The sequence below is a fragment of the Aquarana catesbeiana genome, linkage group LG02, assembly GCF_042186555.1.
Source record: "Aquarana catesbeiana isolate 2022-GZ linkage group LG02, ASM4218655v1, whole genome shotgun sequence".
In the NCBI taxonomy this organism is placed as follows: Eukaryota; Metazoa; Chordata; class Amphibia; order Anura; family Ranidae; genus Aquarana; species Aquarana catesbeiana.
In genome coordinates, this window is record NC_133325.1 from 58,586,129 (window position 1) to 58,606,103 (window position 19,975).

The following is a 19,975-nucleotide window of genomic DNA, read 5'->3' on the forward strand; positions in this document are numbered from 1 at the left end:
GTTATGTGTAAAAAAATGTAATGACATAGGGAAAAAAGGTATTGAACATATGAAGAAAGGGAAGTGCAAAAAGGCATGGAAGGCTAAGACACTAGCTAATATCTATCAGTAATTAGAAAGCAATCCTGCCCCTTGTCAGTGCAAATGAATATCAGCTAATTCGGTCTCAACTGATGGCTTTTAAAAAGGTGTCTCATTACCAAGCTGTCACACAAGAAACATCTCATGATGGGTAAAAGCAAAGCGCTTTGCAACCTTATTGTTGCAAAACATACTGATGGCATTGGTTACAGAAGGATTTCTAAACTTCTGAATGTTCCAGTGAGCACTGTTGGGGCCATAATCCGGAAGTGTAAAGAACATAATTTCACCATAAACCGGCCACGACCAGGTGCTCCTCACAAGATTTCTGACAGAGGAATGAAAAAAAATTATCAGAAGAGTTGTCCAGGAGCCATGGACCACTTGTGGAGAGCTTCAGAAAGACCTGGAATTAACAATTGTTTCAAAGAAAACAATAAGTAATGCACTCAGCCGCCATAGCCTGTATGCACGCTCACCACGCAAGACTCCAAAATTGAACCCTCTGGATGCCATAATACACACCATGTTTGAAGGTCAAATGGCACTGCACATCACATCACACCAAAAACACCCCAATGCCAACAGTAAAGTTTGGAGGTGGGAACATCATGGTGTGGGGCTGTATTTCAGCATACAGTACTGGCAGATTTCATATCATTGAAGAAAGGATATATGGAAAAATGTACCAAGACATGTTTGATAAAAACCTGATGCCATCTACCAGGATGATGAAGATGGACATTTCAGCAAGACAATGATCCCAAACACAAAGCCAAGAAAACACACAACTGGTTTCAAAGAAATAAAATAAAGCTGCTAGAATGGCCCAGCCAATCACCTGACTTAAATCCAATAAAAAATCTATGGAAAGAACTAAAGGTCAGAGTTCATAGACAAGGCCCACGGAACCTTCAGGATTTAAAGACCGTTTGTGTGGAAGAATGGGCCAAAATCACACCTGAGCAACGCATGCGACTAGTTTCTCCATACAGGAGTTGGTGTCTTGAAGCTGTGATTAGCAACAACGGATTTTGTACGAAGTATTAAATATATTTCAGCTAGTGTGTTCAATACTTTTTCCATGTGTCAATCCATTTTATTACACATAACTAAACTTCTGAACCTATTTATTTTGGTTTCTTGGTATATATGGATTGCATGGGTTGTTGCCGACATGTGAGGAAAATTTGCTGTCAATAGCACCTTTAGAAATATATTTACCTAGAGAAACTGTGACGTGTTCAATACTTATTTTACCTGCTGTATTTGTACAAAAATTATTACAATTTAGGTTTTGTGGCCTCCTAAAAATTGAGAGTTATGTTATGTAGCCAGTTTAGATACAATTAAGTCTAGTATATGTTGTTAATGTGACAATCTCACATGCTTATTCTGAATTTCTCCTGTTAGATTTATGCTAATGAATCGCAAAGCCTTGGATGTTTTTGGTTCTGAAGCCTCCAAGAACTTCAACAACTTCATCCCCAAACTGGACCCAAGATTCACTGTGGTTAAGCCAGAGTTACCGATTCAGTTCTCCTGAAATCTTGGAGTTTTTCTTCTTTCCCATAAGCCAATGTGAAAATCAAGACTCCCAATCACAATGGGTATCCAGAGAGAATAGAGAATGTGAGGGCTTGTAAGCTCCTGTTCAGTATTAACTAATTTTAGCTGACCATTACAAAGAAGAGTTAATTCTCAGTAAACATGAATTATTTGGTAGATTAAGAGATAATCCTGTAAAAAGATAAAAGACAGAGGCACAAAGAAAATCTCAGTCATCCCTCTGTCATCTGGTCAACAAATGATTCCAAATAAGCAGAGTATTTCAAATCATGACCTGTAAATAATATAGATATTTCTATAGCCTTGATCGCATTTAAAAATGAACTAATACCAGTTAAAGCATTGTATGATGCTCTGTGTAAGATTTTAAGCAAAACTTCTGGAGGTGTAGGGAACATGTGCCTTTCGGTTGCCTACCCCTGTTCTGCGGACCAACTCTTACCATGTCATATGTCAATCTTGTCTCCTTTGTGAGTGTGCTGGCTGATGCTGGATGGGTGATATGATTGTTGATTTTTTTTCTCAGTTGTGGAGGACCCGTGTGCAGAGGGTTTTCCACTGGATGCTTAACTTGTGGAGGGACCAGTCGGGGTAGGGGGTCCTTCAACAGTGTGTATAGGTATACAGTGGGCAAGGCGCACCATATATAGAGCCATGAGGCTTGCATACAAGAAAAAATCTCTTGCTTTATTGTTTGGGAATATTGGGAAAAACAGCCAACATGCTTCAAGGGTTTGAAGAACTCTCTTCTTCAGGCCTTTGGGTAAAATAAGTATTGTTCAGACTGGTTTAGCTGATCTCCAAATTGGCACTTAGGCTTTTTTGAGCCTGGCATGGAATGGCTTTGAGTGCTGTGATTCCTGGATGCGTGACAAACACACCAAACCTGTGAATGTTTTTCTCCCCCCCCCAATTTAACAAAAATAGATTCCTCATGTATACAGGCCTCTATGTTATAGTGTTCTTTACCCACTGCATACCGATTTATGTGGTTTATTTTGGAGTCTACATTTTTAATGTGTCACAATGAGTATCATTCCACCTATTCACGAACCATTCATTGACTCGAGAGGTGAGATTTCTGCACTTGCGTCCCCATCTGTGCCCCTTTTTTTGTGGGGTTGTCGGGCTTATTCTCACTGCTGAATATTTCACTCACACCCTTTATAATATGTAAAATGTAACCTAGTAGTCAGTCTCCTACTTTATAAGAGGTAGTGGGGCTCCAAGGTCCAGTGGAAATGCATGACGGCAGTCAGAGCTCCTATAATTCCCACCCGGTTAAAAAAGCACATACTGTATATAGTAGAACCCACCCCCATCTACCAAACACTGAACTGCTCCGTATTGGCTGAAATATTCCTTTGAAGGCTTGATCCGTTCAAACCTAAAATTTCACATTGCACATGGAGGCTGATGGACTTCACAGGCTTCCTATATGTTTCTAAGACCTCATTTGTGGTCAGTCATTTTGGTACATTTTCAATAATGAAAACAAGTGGATAATTCAGCAGGTACAAATAATGCCTGCAGTGGGTGGAAACAGAAACTGAAACCTACAAAGTTTTGCTGTCCATCAACAAGTGCAAGAAGGGTGGGTGAAGTGACAGCTTTGGGTCAAGGGATTCGATTCCTAAAATGATTTACCATTTGCAAAACAATCATGGTGTATTTGTTTTCCACATAGTAACTTTTTTTCTTTTTTTTTTTAATGAAGGAAGAGTTCCTTATGGGGATGTTATTTGACTATAAGCAGCTTGCCTGGTTTTATAGGCTATTCCTACTAATGCAAGAGTCTTACACAATCAGGTTTGCAGTAATCTGCGATCTTTTCCAGCCAGTTTTACCCAGTGAAATCTGACTGTTAATGAGACCTAGAATCGTAAGCAAAGAAAAAGGACCATTTTGTCTATTTTTGAGTCCTAAATGATTCAAAGCAAACATAAGTATAATGGCATCCTGGCAGCTTCATAAAACAGGAGGTGCAACTTAATTTGATAGAATTTTGCAAAGCATTAAAGTGGATATTCACTACATCTGAGCACCATAAACCAAAAATACTATTCAACACAAACTCCCCCACCCTACCCATTTGTCTTTTAATGTCATGGGATGCCTGACTGACCAATAGGAAGACTAATGAGCTATTTTTTTTTTTAAACAACTCTCATCCACCTATAGACTTTGACTGATGGACTCCCTATGTTCTGCCTATTGACAATGATTGATGGGTTAAACTTTATAAGGAGAGATGAGCAATGTCTGGGCGGTAAGAGATGGCCTTCACAGTCCTTCATGTCCCACAGCCCTGCTCTTGCTTTTCTGTTACAGAATGTCTACTGGTAAACTTAAAGAGGAACTGCAGTCTGCTCACATAATTTGTAATAAAAACCATCTTTGCCATTCTGAAGCTTCCCTCCAACCACTTTGCATATTATTTTATATATACTGTGATTCTGTACTTGTCAAATATGCTGCAGAAATCTCCCTTCACTGAGTCTGGCTGCAACCATGTTAACTGTGGGCAGCTGAAACGGCTACCTGTTCACTTCCTGGATTTACACAGACACACAGAGGCACACCTCCAGCTCTGCAGCTCTCGTTGGCCTTCTTATTTCTCATCCCCCTTCCTTCCTTGCAAACTCTCACGAGAGAGAGTGAGAGAGAGAGCTGTGCATGATGTCATAAGCCTAGGCTAATGACCAGACAAGAAGGCTGTATAAGGTATTTACTGGCTGAAAAAAAAAGTTTTACTATCCAAAGTTAAAACAACAAGGGCAGAAGATTTAATAGATGGAAAGATGAAAAAATGACTGAAGTTCCGCTTTAAGTCTAGCAAGAGAAGCTACTTGCATACAGCACAGCAGTGTTCGTTCCTCTTGAATGGCAACCTTTAGAATAAGAAGCAGAGAAAGTAAATCCCGTTACCAGATTTTCAATGGCCATCTTGCCCTAGCCCAGTGACTTCTGCAGGAATAGTTCAACAAAAATGAACAAATGTCAAATACTATAGATGTAAAGAATTGACCTCTAATCCTGGGCAACAGCCTTTAAAGGGGAATGTAAAAAAAAATAAGCCATGAGACCAGAATTTAATTTGTTTTTTCCGGTGGTTTGGGAACTTTGTTTTAGGATGTTAATAACTGAACCACATGTAACAGGAGTTTGTCTGTTCAGCACTATATGTGTTGTGGTCTTTGCTTTTACATTAAGAATTATATCCTACATCATTTTTTAAAATGGCCAAGCCCTTCACATTGAAGGGATCACAGTGATCTTATAAACTCAAAGATGATGCTTCCCATTCTTAGACTTTTTGACGATCAGAAACTAGATGGGTGATCTATGAGCATGTGTTAGTGTCTTCCAGTCCAGGCTCCATTAGTTGTAAGTCTTTTTCTAGGCTCTCTCTCCTTTTACAACTGTATTAAACTAGCCTTTTACTAATGCAGTCTAGAAATAGATTCTGTGTATATAAGAAGAATGTATAAACTCAATTACTGTTGAGTCCATTGTATCTAATTGTAAGTTTGTTCAGGCTGCATCCAACCATCCTGGTTCAGATTAGTAAATTCATACCAGTTTTCAGGCCCCTTTTCACCTTCCTAGGAAACATTTGTGCCCAGCCTTGAATGTCTGTGCTAGGGTAATGACATACCTGAGCACCTTGTAGGCTGTGGAGATTGATTTCCTAAGCTGTCTTGAGCCGCCCTTACTGAGACCACAGTCACTGGAACCCATACAAAGAAACTGAGGGTGCCGTTTCAGGCTTTATTAGGTCCTTGTATGCTGACAACCGCTGGGAGTGCAGACTGGGAAAGAGCACACCTTAGCTCCATAGAAATCAGTGAAGAAGTAAAAAAGGTCCCTCGTTTAAGGAGTAGAAGCAGCCTCAGCCTAGACTCTGGCTATGCCACTGCCCCGACACGTTTCACCCAGCCCACTGGGCTTAGTCATGGGACTGGACGGGGCAATTCGCATCGGGAACGTGGCCTGTACGGAGTCTAGGCTGAGGCTGCTTCTAGTCCTTGAGTGTTTTGTATGATGTGTGGCTCCGGGGGACCTCTTTACCTTCTGCAGTAGCTGGAAAGCAGGGGGAAGCTGTTTGGCTTTGTAGGAAATGTAGCCCTGCACTACCCACACCTAACAGGCTCCTTTCCTAATGGTAAACAGCTATTCATTCTGGTGGGATAGCAGTGAAATAGACCTCATACATTTGGCCTTGTCTTCATTTACACTAATTGTGTAGTCCTGTCTGTTTATTGGAAATGCTGTAGGCCACCAGAAGGTGGAAACATTAAGTTTTTGCAGACAACTGACAATGTAAGTTTAATGATTCTAAACTGACAATCTCAGGATTACACAGATTATACAAATTTTAGTTGTAATGGCATTTATTTCAGGTGCAAATATACGTAATACATTTGCGATCAAAAAGCTGAACTGCAACGTTGCTGTTGAGCAGCTGCAGAAGTGTTTTATTCCAATGCTTTACCTTGTGTGATTACACCAATTTCCGCATGTTTTATGTACTGGATTAAACTTAAAAGTGACACGTCTCCTTGTATGTGTCTCTAATCTCCTCCATAAAAGTGACTAAATAATTGAAGGTATCCACAAAGCCTTGGTGGCTTTCCTGAAGTAGCAGGACTGCCCAGGATGCACCTAAAGGCCTGTCTAATCATCAAACCAATATATGTACATCTATGTTGTGGTCCTACTACCTGCCTCTCTCGTACTAAAGGGCTCATTGCTGGTTATGGCATGCATCGTGACATATAGAGGTAATCTAGTAGATAGAAGCCTTTAATACCTTATGCCTCTCACTGTTTTTTTTTTTTTTTATGTAGACAGAGAATGGTGCCAGTTCAAATATCTTCATGGTAAAGATGACAGAAAAGAAAGGGAGCTACCTATGGGGAATTGATTAGTTTAATGCAGAAGTATCTCAGGCGGCAGGAAAGATATGAAGATACGCAACAGCAGTCTGTGTTTTTATGACAAGGGTATACTTCTCCATATTTTGAACTTTCTTTCTCTGGAATTAGTGGGAAAGTCTAGCCGATTCCCCTTCTGTCAGTCACCCTATATAGCATAATAAGACCGTTCTTTCTGAGCATACCCCATAAAAAAAATTTAGGCTAATAGTCAGAGAAATGTAAGGCTGAGTAAATCAAGTAAAGCGTCTATGCCAACCTTTCCAACACAGAGGAACCCTTGAAAAACCCTTCCAGTCACCGGGAACCCCTGCTAAAAATGACTATATCTCCAACTTATACATTAGTGTGATGGTCAGTGGGAAGAATGCTCCATACACTTGCAGTCGTTAGGAAGAATTACCCCCTTATGCCCTGTACACACGGTCGGATTTTGCGACGGAAAAAGTGCGATCGGATTGTTTTGTCGGAAATTCTGATCGTGTGTGGGTTCCATCGGACTTTTTCCGTCGGAATTTCCAGCACACAAAGTTTGAGAGCAGGCTATAAAATTTTCCGACAACAAAATCTGATCGGTTAAACTCCGATCGTGTGTACACAAATCCGACGCACAAAGAGAGGAAAGCTATTGGCTACTGCCCCGTTTATAGTCCCGACATACGTGTTTTACGTCACTGCGTTCAGAACGATTGGATTTTCTGACAACTTTGTGCGACCGTGTGTATGCAAGACAAGTTTGAGCCAACATCCGTTGGGAAAAAATCCATGGATTTTGTTGTCGGAATGTCCGATCGTGTGTACAGGGCATTACAGATAGCTAAAAACATCAATGGTGTCAGTGGGAACTTATCTGAGAGGTGAAAACTACTCATTGCTCAAGGAACCCCTAGCAACCTCTGAAGAAACCCAAGGGACCCATAAAACCCTTATTGCGAAATCCTGGTCTATGCATTCAATAACCTTAGCTTTAAGAGGAGAGTACTCACTTCTATAACAAAGCAGAGACCTGTAGTTACACTCCACCCAGGTAACCAGGAAAAGGGCTGACATTTGGGCAGATGCCATTAGCCATTTTTATTTCTAAGATATGGCACTAACCAGCAGAAATAATACTTAGGTCCTGGACTTATATAGTCCATAGAGCATGGTCCATGTGTTAGGCCTTGTACTGACATGTACAATCATTTATTTCTGTAACGGGTTCATTAGAAAGTCCAAAGACCAAAAGCAGGATGCTCTTCTTTTGAACCTTTGCTCACTCCCACGTGTATAATGGGAGGAATGGGAGAAGGTCACATGCTCCCCCATACTTAAAAGTACTCAATATTATCAAAGGGCTGCAGCAGGAAAACAGCGCTGTTGAGGAGCACAGTATCAGCTAAAGGGGGAAAGGGTTATCAAGAGTACCTGTCACTGTACCTCTGGTTTACTCTTTAGGCACCCCAAAAAAGTCAGTAAACACTTAGCCATATTGTCTGTATTTGCTGGTAATTTTTCCTTAAACATGAACATGAACACTACTAGAAGTTCTGATTTAAGCGTCTTGCATTCTCATAATCCCGAAGCACCCCATGCAGATACTGGACTCTAATGTCTAGTACACACAGGCCGAATGTCAGGCGACATCGGGCAGTTCAATTAAAACCGGCCGACATTTGGCCCGTGTGTATGATAGCTGGTCCGACAGAAGCCAGCCGTTTGGCGGCTTCTGACGGATGAGCATGCTAGAAAACCAGTCGACTGCCTTCTGATCAGCGCTCTCAGCCAATGGCTGAGAACGCTCATCAGAGTGTTCTGGCGGGGGAGGGGGCTGTCCCCCTGTCAGAACACAACAGCTCAGCGGGTGAGATCATTGTACTAATGTCGGATTGTTAGTACAGCGACACCTACTGGAGCAGTTTTTTCATTCAACCCAGCAAAGAAACTATTATGCCGCGTACACACAATCGGATATTCTGACAACAAATGTTCGATGTGAGCTTGTTGTCAGAAATTTCGTGTGTAGGCTCCATCGGACATTTTTTGTCGGAATTTCCGATAACAAAAATTTGAGAGCTGGTTCTCAAATTTTCCGACAACAAAGTCCGTTGTCGAAAATTCCGACCATGTGTACACCGTTCCGACGCACAAAGTTCCACGCATGCTCGGAATCAAGCAGAAGAGCCGCACTGGCTTTTGAACTTCCATTTTTCTCGGCTCGTCGTACATGTTGTACGTCACCGCGTTCTTGACATTCGGAATTTCCGACAACGTGTGTATGCAAGACAAGTTTGAGCCAACATCAGTCGGAAATAAATCCAGGATTTTGTTGTCGGAATGTCCGATCGTGTGTACGCGGCATTAGTGTGTACCAGACTTTATTTTCACTTTGGGAAGACACTGACTTTCAATATTGGAGGATATTTTCCTTATCTGGCACCATGAAAACAGAAGACATGTTATAATTTATTAAAACCATAACATTTCCATCTATTTTTAAAATTTCGGTGGCAGGGTAAGGTAAGATTACTGCTTGTAGATAGGGCTTTTCAAATCCTCTTTCCCCCAATCCTGTGATCAAATTATCGCTAAGGACTCTCCCTCTTTTACTGTGCTGGGAGTTGCATCCTTGCTGAAAGAGTGCACATCTAAAGGCATGCTGGGGGATCTGTCGTTATAGCAAAGGCAGAACCTCAATCTTTAGTACTCTTTCAGCAAGATTTCTAGTTAAGTATACGGGGACAGCTTTTCTCCGTATCTACAGAACAAAAGCAGACATGGCTCTGCGATAAAGCTTTTTAAAAGAAAATTATCTTGCAATGTAATTTTGTTGGCCTAAAGGGGTTTGTTTTCAACAAAAACTGAACTTTGACTTCAAAATCTGAAGCGATCTTGAACAAGACAAGAGCGATATGTTTAGAAATGTGTTTTGCACATGATCAGTCGTTGATAAGAAATGTATCTACCAGAGGAATTAATATATGATTTAGTAGAGATTATTATTAGTTTTATGTTTAATTTTTTTTTTTAATTAGGAAAAAAAAATCCATAAGTTGTTAGTGGAATACATCTTTTTCTTTTTACTCTTTAGGTTTTAGGCCAGGTTCACACATATGCGGATTTCCCCCTGCATCTAATTCGCATGACAGGCGAGTGTGACCGGCTCTCAATGGAGCCGGTTCACACAGGTCCAGGGTGGTCGCGCTCCACATTCAAAAAGGGATCCTGTGCGTCTTTGGGTCCGATTCAGGTGCAAATTCTGACCTGATTCTCGCCTGAACCGGTAAACGGGGAGGCACCAGACCCCGGGCACGAATCTGCGGCCGCATATGTGTGATCCCCACCTCAATGTCATACAAATATATTTGCTGTTTTTTGTTATATGATACAAAATATGCTTTACATCCTACAGATTTCTTGCTTTCTAGGTTTTCTCTTGAAACAGGGTTATGTTCACTTTGACCTTCAGCTGTTCATGGCTAGAAAACAGAACCATCCACCCATCTATTTATGATTGACCAATTACAGCCACTGTTACAGTTGTGAACGCTCTGTCATTGGTCAATGCTGGTGGGCTGAACGAGCCACTAGCTTCTTCTGTCTATTATCTAGTTCAAATCTCCTGTTTTCCCCTGACATTGAGTCTTGCTCTCTAATCTATAATAAAGGAAAACATCAGCATGGAGAGAGAGACTCTATCATAACTGCCCCCACAGGTGGTCTAAGCGGAGAATTTGAGAACGGGGATCATGCCACTAGGGTCCAGGCCAGACAGATGGAGTCTGTGGTTGTTTCAAACCAGCAATATCCAACCAAAGCTAAAAATGCAAGCTGTGGGTAGATCAATCCTTTAAGGGGACAATTAAACATGGTTCAAGAGCCAATTTATCTAGACGCGTTTAAACACACTTGCTAGTCTCAGAGACCTTTCAGTACGTCAGATTAGTTTACATATTTTTTATTGTCTTCTTTTTTTTTAACAATGGAAAAAGACCAATGATGTTCTTATACAGTGAACTCTGCGGCTGCTTTTTTTTTTTTTTCTTTGTATGGTACGATATTATCTATGTCAGTCTTGTTTGGTTCTTCCACGTACACTGTTCAATGATTGTTCACGTTGAAAGAAATGTTGCGTTTGATCTATGAAAGAGCATTTATATTATTAACAAACGTACAATACGCTGGCCAAATTCATTTGGTCCGCTGTCGACAAAAAAAAAAAAAAAAAAAATTCTTACTAAAATATGTATATCAAATTTCAATAAATGATCTCAGTACAAAGACATTTTGTTCATTTGTATTTATTCATGTGGTGATGCTTTTTTTTATTTTATTTTATTTTTTTTTATTTTTTTTTTGAGGCAGTGTGTGTGTGGTAAGGTATAGCCATGGACTACCTTGTTGGTACCCTTTCACGAAAAAAAAAAAAAAAAAAGAACTCTCAATTTTCTCTGAATTAACTCACCCAAGTAATTGTCATCCTTCATTGTTTATTCTATAGTTAATAAAAAAGAGACTGCTTTTGATTCAATAAAATATTTAAAACAATAAAACAAATGAAAATGACATGTACCAAAATGATAAGTTGCACAACCTTTTAAAGCAGTCACTGCAAACTTGCGATTTCTATAGCTCCTTATAAAAGTTGCTATCAAGTCATTTGGCCCACTATATTTCAGCAAACTGCTCCAGCTGTCACGGGTTTAAAGGGTAACTCCACTTTTATAGGAAAAAATAGCGAATAAAAAAAAAAATAATAATAATAATATAGCGTATACAATTGCAACTCAAGTCAACCTTTCCTTTTCAATCTGCAGCTCTGTAATTTTCTGTAAAATGCAATGCATTATGGCTACTTTGAGGTGTTCTGTACACAGAATGTGTACAGAAAGCCCCTCAGAAACATAATTGCCTGCTTGTGTGATTAGCTTACTTATTTTCCCAGAAGGCTGTACTAACATACAAGTTGGATTTTTGGCATCCCCTGCAACAAAATGGTCATTTTTGGTGAGATACTCCCAATAGGATATCATGTCTAAGGGTATGCAGACCCTGCAATTTTCCTTATTAGAGCCATGCAGGTGCAGATGCTGGTTGATAATTAAAGTGTTTGTAACCCTAAAAAAAAAAGATCCTGTTCTCTTATAGCAGATTAAACAGCACGGTGCTTGTGCTGTCTAACCTGCCCCTCTCAAAACCTGTCTGATCCTGACACTTCCTGTGTCCCCCTCTCTGTACTGACCACGATAATCATGGCTGCTGAACCCTGACCACTGTGGTCAGCTTACATCCCTCTGTCCTCTGTCCCCCTCTCCCCCTCCCTCCCTGCCTGTCAGCTCTGTGTCTGCCTCCACCCCCCCATGCCGCTATTAGTAGAAATAAAATATTAGAAATTGTCACTGCCAGCCCCTCTATTATATCTAGTCATAACACACAGGGTTAGTGTTTTATTAAAAGGAAGCTTGTAAATACCTTTTTAGAGCTATCTTCAGGCCGGTCAGATGACTCCCAGCCGGTCTCCTACTCTAATCCAAGGCTGCAGCAGAAGGGGATGAAATCTTCCTCTGACGTCATCCGGGGAGGTCACATGGCCCCTCCTGCTGTAGCTCTGGATCGGAGTAGGAGACCGGCCGGGATACACGAGACCGGCCTGAAGATAGCTTCAAAAAAGTATTTACAAGCTTTGTTTTAATAAACCTCTAACCCTGTGTGTTATGACTAGATATAATAGAGGGTCTGGCAGAGAATTACATGTTCGTGGTAACAACCACTTTAAGAAACCACTCCCATCAGATTCACGTACCACGTGGACACAGATAAACACACAGGTATTTCTTCAGAATAACAAAATGTAGGAATCTGCAACAAAGTTTGTTAAAATCCTTGTAATGTACATAGATCACCCAGAGGGAAATGTTTTTTTTTTCAACAAAAGGTGGAATTACTCTTTAAAGCAGGGGTAGACAACCTGGGGCCCTCCAGCTGTTGTAGAACTACAAGTCCCACCATGCATCTGGGAGTAATTGTAACTGCCAACCTTGCAATGCCTCATGGGAAATGTAGTTCCACAACAGTTAGAGGGCTACTGGTTGCCTACCCCGGCTTTAAACGATGTCCTCTCCAGACTGCATATATCAGCTATTTCCACAAATGTTTGATGGGATTCAGATCAAGGCTCACAGAAGGCCTCTTCAGAATAGTCCAATATTTTGTTCTTAGCCATCCTTGGATGCTTTTGGCTTTGTGTGGTTTTTGGTCATCCAGAACCAATGATCTGTGACACCGATATAGTTTTCTGCCACTTGGCAGTACACTTTGCTCAATAATTCCTTAATAGACTTCAGGTTTCATTGCACTCCACAGATTCAAGGCAGCCCCAAAACACAATTGAGCCTCCTCCATGTTTCACAATATGGTGTTCTTTTATTTGAAGAATATGTTTTCATCTGTGAACATAAAGCTGTATGTGATTTGCCCAAAAGCTCCAGTTTTGTCTTATCTGCCCAAAAGACACATTACCAGAAGCATTGTAACTTGAAAAAATGTATTTTAGCAAATTCCAATATGGCTTTTTCATGTTTTCCTTCTACCAATGGAGTCCTTCTGAGTCTTTCATTTCAACCTGCTGTTGCTCAAAAATCAACAGATGATGCCATCAGACACTGCTATAAGTGGACTGATATACTGTGGATATCTCTTTGGAAAGTTTCCTTGGCTCTTTGTCCACCATTTTTCAATCTAGGGTCGATTGTCCTCTTGAGGCTGCATCCATGAAGGTTGACTTCACTCCCATGGACCTTGAACTACTTAATAAGATTTGCAAATCTAGTCACTGGAACCTCAAGCTGCTTGCAAATGGTCGTACGGCCTTTACTTTTTTGACATGCCGGTCTATAATTTTTTTTCTAATCTCCTCAAACAACTCTGGTCCACGTTCAATGTGGTGCACACAATGTTACCATACAGCAGAATGACTTCTTGTCTCCACTTAAATAGAATGATTTAGTGAATACATTATTGAACAGGTGTGATAACAATAACAGAAAAAGCATTCTGTCTGGTTTTTCAGTTGAATCCAGACTGAACCACATTGTATGACTATGGGCAAGGACATCTGTTTACATCTGAGTCTGTTATACTGTATTATTATTATACAGGATTTATATAGCCCCATGTGGGCAGACAGTACAGTTATAATACAATTCAATACAGGAGGCATCAGAGGGCCCTGTTTGTTAGAGCATACAATCTAGGAGAAAAGAAACGGAAAAGGTTTTTGTCCTTTTCTGTTTTTGCGGAGAGAAACAGACATAAACACATTCCATCCACTTATGTCCCTTGCATTTATAGGCAAAAAACATATTTTTATACTTTTGCCCAAAAAAAAAATGTATATTGATGTGAACTGAAGACTTGCAAACTGATGTAAAAGGATTCAGTTTTCGTGACGGAATCCGGTGACCACTCTAAAGTGAGCTGATAGTTGGGTATTGCAGATCACAATAACCAATTATAATAATAATAATCAGATTATAATGACACCAGAACTATGAACCTGCCCCCAGGCAAGCAACAAAACACTATCAGTTGGCTTTGTTGTTTCATGTGAATTTTATTTTATAGAGAACATACTTTTAACAAGTTATTTGACTTGTTAAATTTCAAATGTATAATAGTATAGCTGATGTATGATTTAGGCATCCATGTATTGAGGGCGAAGTCCCTGGAAACACTTCATGCACGCCCCTTTTCCCAACATCCACCAGGCATTTTGACAGCTACCATCATTGTGTGTGGCTGAGAATGGCACTGCTATTATCTATACCTTAAAGTGGTTGTCAACCCGCTTATATAAAATCATCCCATCTGCGCTGTAATATACCAATAAATGTCCCTGTGTTATATAAAAAATGTGCTTATCTGTATTCATATCAGAGCGGCTCTCTTCATTTTATGACTCACAGTTCCAGTGGGCCGGGCCGAACACTCCCGCTAATGTCAGCCGGGGAGGAAAGGAGAGAGAGAGACGCGCATCAGCTGAGCGCCGGGAACCGCGCTGATATAGATACAGATAAGCATATTTTTTTACATAACACAGGCACAGAGACATTTATTGGCATATCAGAGCACAGATTGGTTTATTTTATATAAGTGGGTTGACAACCACTTTAAGGTATAGATAGTAGCAGCGGCATTCTCAGCCACACACAAGGATAGCAGCTGTCAAAATGTCTGGTAGATGTCGGGAAAAGGGGTGTGCATGACGTGTTTCCAGGGACTTCGCCCTCTTTTTCAAATGCATGGATGCTGACATGCAGACAGGCAGGGAGGGAAAGGGGGAAGAGGACAGAGGAGACACAGACACCAGAGAGCAGGGCTGCAGATGACGGAGGCACGTAAAAGGACCACAGTGTCAGAGTTCATCAGTCCTGATTATCGTGGTCAGTTTACAGGGGGGGGGGGGGCATAGCCAGGCAGGATCAGCCAGGTATTACAGGTGTTACAGGGAGCCAATTGACACAAAACAAGCACTGTGCTGTATAAGATGCTTTAAAGCAGGGATATGCAATTAGCGGATCTCCAGCTGTTGCAAAACTACAAGTCCCATCATGCCTCTGCCTCTGGGTGTCATGGTTATGGCTGTCAAAGTCTTGCTATGCCTAATGGGACTTGTAGTTCTGCAACAGCTGGAGGTCCGCTAATTGCATATCCCTGCTTTAAAGGAACAGAATCTTTTTTTTTTTTTTTTTGGGTTAACAAATGCTTTAAGCTGGATGGCGCGCACTGTCATCCTTGGTCTCTGTTTGCTCAGTGATCCCTACAGCCTCACACTGATCACAGCTGCTTGGTCTCAGGTGTTCCCTATCCATGCTGTTTCATGCTAACTTCACTGTAAATGTGCTGCTTTTAATAAAGTTAATTTTTGTTTCAGCGCCCTTATTCTGGAAACACTGGCAGCTGCTTAGTCATGCTCTGATTAGGAGCCTGAGCAGACATATCAAGATTGCTTCTCAGGTCTCCTGTTTAATGAAAAACCAGCTCATATGTAGTCAGTGTTAGGCTTTATGAGGTCAATGCAATTTAGTTCATTAAAATAAAAGAGAAAAAAATCTCTACAGCACAAGTTGCACACATTATGGAAAATCCATGTGTGTGTTTTTTGTTTTTTTTTGTCCTGTAATTGATTTTCTCACAGCAGGGCTTTTAGGAATGCCAAGTCAATGGTTTATTGCTCTGGCTGTTTCACACTGATCTTGGTCTCCTATGCTTTTGCAGTTTCTTTATTGTGGGGTGCATATATCAGGAATGCATATATATAAAACAGATTATATAAGAACACAATTCAGCAAGGTGGGTTCCCAGCCAAATGCTAAATCGTAAAAAGTGCTGTTCAAGCATGTCTCCAAAAAAAAAAAAATCACACACTTTATATCAACAGATCTAGATCCAAAATTTAAAATCACAAAGTGAAATCCTCACCCCTGCTTATAAAAAGTCTATGTCAAGTTAATGAATAGTTTTTTGGGGGTTTTTTTACAGCTATTTGGACCTCTGTTTGAGAGATTCTACAAACTTCCTGTCTTGGAAATATGGTTCCAACAGGCATGAAGTGAGAAAAAAATTGCAACTGGGATATAGACAAAGAAAAATGTGATATAGGGTATACAGAACTGTAGTAAAACATGCTTTGCCTTGAGATACGCTTTCACATATTTTTTCATGTCTGGAGAGTAATTGGTCAATAGTACATAGGGCAGAGGACATGGGTCAGCAGTAGGTGAGGCAGTGTTCAAAAGTAAGTAGTATGTACAAAGTAGGTCAGTGTACAGGGGTTATTATGTAGAGCCATGCACAGAGGTCAGTAGTATGTAGGGCTGAGCACATGGGTCTGTTGTTTGTGTAACAGTGTACAGAGATTAGCAAATTATAGGGCAGACTGAGAACCCCCCCCCCCCCCCCCCATTGCTATCCGTTATGGCACACTAATACACCACCAACACTCCCCTTTTGGCCATCCCTTGTGATGTCACATACAAGCATCTGGGATAGATGGGAGAGGAGGGCCGGCAGGGATCAGTGCAATACGTGTAGGTATAAGGAGGAGGAGCATTTCAGATGTGGATTGGCAAGGCAGGGACACGATCCACCCGTCACTTGCCCCCAAGATCAACAGGTAGAACACAATCAATGCGTTGCTGACCTGGGTGGGGGGGCACTCTAAGATATCTTTATTCTTGTAATAAAACCCTTGCATGTGCTTTTTGTCTGTAGCAAATTTCCACCAATTATTCTAAATTAACCACTGATCACCAACATGTTAAACTCCCTTCCTGTCCAGGCCATGTTTCCGTTTTCAGCACTGTCATACTTTGAATGACAATTACCCAGTCATGCAACACTGTACCCAAATCATTTTTTATATATTTCATTATATCATTTTTTTTTTTTTAACTGGCATTGTGAGTCTTTTAGATAATCATTTCTTGCCACAAAATTTGGAATTGTTTTTTTGGGGGGGTTTTTTTGCACAAAACTGTCAATTCATTCGATATTCCTAACACGCTGTATGGGCACACTTAGGATTACACCACACATTTTGATATTCCTCTTGAACATGGGGATATGTAAGACTTTTTCACAGCCTAGCCACAAGGATGGGCCCAACCTGAGCACCTTCAGGTTTTCAAGGGGCATGGATTACACACCTAATTTCCTGACTACCTGTCACATTTTGGAGGCCCTGGAGCACCAGGACAGTAGAAACATCCACAAAATGACCACATTTTGGAGTGTAAACACCACAAGGTATCTTTTTTTCTAATGCCGCGTACACACGACCGGACTTACCGTCAGAATAGACTTGCCTACACACGATCACACCAAAGTCTGATCATTTAGAACGTGATGACGTACGACAGGACTAGAAAAAGGAAGTTCAATAGCCAGTAGCCAATAGCTGCCCTTTGGTCCGTTGTTTTTGGTCCGTCGGAATAGCATACAGACGAGCGGTTTTCTCGATAGGAACTGATTCCGTCGGAAAGATTTGAAACATGTTCTATTTCTAGGGTCGTCAGAATTTTAGAAAGAAAAAGTCAGATGAAGCCCAAACACGATCGAAACCGTTGGACCTTTTCTGCCGGAAAGTCTGGTCATGTGTACGCGGCATAAGAGGCATGGTGAGTCTTTTCGAGATTTTTCCACAAGTTTTGGGAAAATGAGGAAAGAAAATGCAAATGTATTTTTATACACAAATTTGTCAATGTAATAAAGATACTTAGAATTTCACCTCAAAACACATTCTGCTACTCCTCCTGAGTATGGGGATACCACATGTGTGAGACAGTGTATCACAAAAATCAGCCAACACCGTATCAAAAGCCATGTACTGTAATGCTCGCTTCTGCATGAGTGGTGAGGGAATTTCTTAGTGTCGTGTCACATATAATAGTCCACAATCCTGTACACCAAGCAAGCCTAGCCTATTGGTACGTAGCTGCCACCAGGAATGCCATGTTTACTGCCAAGGAAGTACAGGAGGTTGAACAAAAGATTTCCTGTGGTTCCAAGAGTGCAGTGCAAGGGATGACTGAGACTCATGTCTCACAGGAATATGGTCAGTTCAGGAGGCAGACAGAGACATGGTCAGCTAACAAGTAAAGGATCAGTCTGGACGGCAGGCAGAAACATGGTCAATAAACAGGCCAGGGACAGCATAGGTGTCAGCCAGAGGCGACACTGCATCGGTGATCAGGAAAACTGTTGCTGGCTGCATTGGCACTGGTATGGCTAGCGATCAGGAACATTGTTGCTGGCTGGTGACATTCAATGGTAGGGCAAAGATCAGTAACATTGTTGCTGGCTTACATTGGTCTGGTGACACAGGGACTCGTGTGGGTAGCAATCAAGAACACAGTTCCTGACTTACACTGGTCTGGTGATGTGTCGATCAGGAATACTGTTGCTGGCTTACACAGGTCTGGTGAAACTGAGACTGGTGGTGGTGATTAGGGATGAGCTCAGGTGTGTTCCCTGCTGGGAAGCTGTCAAAGCCTGTGGTACTCCAATTTGAGGCTGACCATTATGAGACATTAGGCTTTTAGCTGATATGTCTTCCAAATTTCCTGTCATCCTGGGCATTTCTTGGTTTTCTACCCATAATTCCTCCATCAACTGGGGAGCACGGACTTGCGTCCGTGAGAAACATAGTAGAGAACCTTGTCAAACCAGTTCTCCACCGATCAAGGAATCCCAGTCATATGACAACCTGCCTCCACAATACCAGGAGTTCTGGGATGTCTGTGATTAAAAAAAAGAATATTGTTCATTTACCTTCTTACTGCCCGTATGATTGTTCTATTGAACTGCTCCCAGGGGCAGAAATACCTTTTGGTCACCCTTTCAGCCTGTCAGAACCTGTATTAAAGGTGCTCAGGGTGTGGCTTGATGAGAATTAAGAGAATGGCTTTATTGGACACTTAATGCAAAAAAGGGGTCCACTACCCCCACCTACGACTGGACATTACAGTAAGAAGCATTGGAGGCCAAATAGATATAAACAAGGCCAAGGATCAATTTCAAGCCTACCTACCGACCAGCCCGTGGACAACGGAATCAACCTGTCTAACAGTATGCATTAAAAACAGGGGTTTAGTCTGCACACATTTTCAAATACATGCGTAAGCTACAGGCCCCGCCAAGGCACCCTGGTGTCTGTAGTTCCTATCACTGACATGAGTGACTCCACAGTGGAAGTACATGGAACCACAGATACCAGGGTGCTGCTGTTCTGCTTTGAGGATGAATTACTCCACAATGTATGCAACTACAGAGGTCAGCATGGACCCGCTGAGCTGGCGGACTCCGCTGAAACGGATCCGCCTCGTGTGGAAGGGGCCTTAAGTTCATGTACTGCTTGTTAGGAATTTTTTAATATTTGAATGTCCATAGCCTGACCACAGGTCTACTTCATAGTCTCTCCTGTAAAGTGAACTTGTTCCCGGGTATGAGCAGACACGGTTTCTCATATTTGTATAGCCCAAATAATAATAGCTATTAAAAATACATTTTATTTGCATCTTCGAAATCCAATTTCAGATACAGAGATTGTCCTCTTATTTAGCATTCATCAATCAGCACAGATCATTGACCCCTTTTACTGAAAAAGAGAATCACATTAAACATGGCAGGTTTATGTTGGTCTATTCCCTGTACTAATATGTGTTGGCTCATAGTGCTCTAGGTTTACACTTCCAAACTGTAAGGACTTTTTTTCCTGGCTGTTTTCATGTGTAGCTCTTTTGAAATGGAAATTGATTTTATCTTGAAATGGAGAATGAAAGAACCTGTTTCTTTTTCAGTAGGAGGAATACTTTTCCATATGTAAACTTACATAAAAAAAAATTGTAAAA

At 41.1% G+C, this 19,975-nt stretch overlaps 1 protein-coding gene across 1 annotated transcript in view; it reads left to right on the forward strand.

Annotated features, from left to right (window-relative positions):
• The window catches only part of TMEM135 (transmembrane protein 135), a 523,462-nt gene extending 512,611 nt beyond the window's left edge, over positions 1-10,851 (forward strand). The window contains exon 15 of the mRNA XM_073612956.1: positions 1,495-10,851. Within this exon, the coding sequence (XP_073469057.1) occupies positions 1,495-1,627 (133 nt within the window). The 3' untranslated portion in view covers positions 1,628-10,851. The remainder of the gene's footprint in view (positions 1-1,494) is intronic.
• Positions 10,852-19,975: the final 9,124 nt, after the last annotated feature.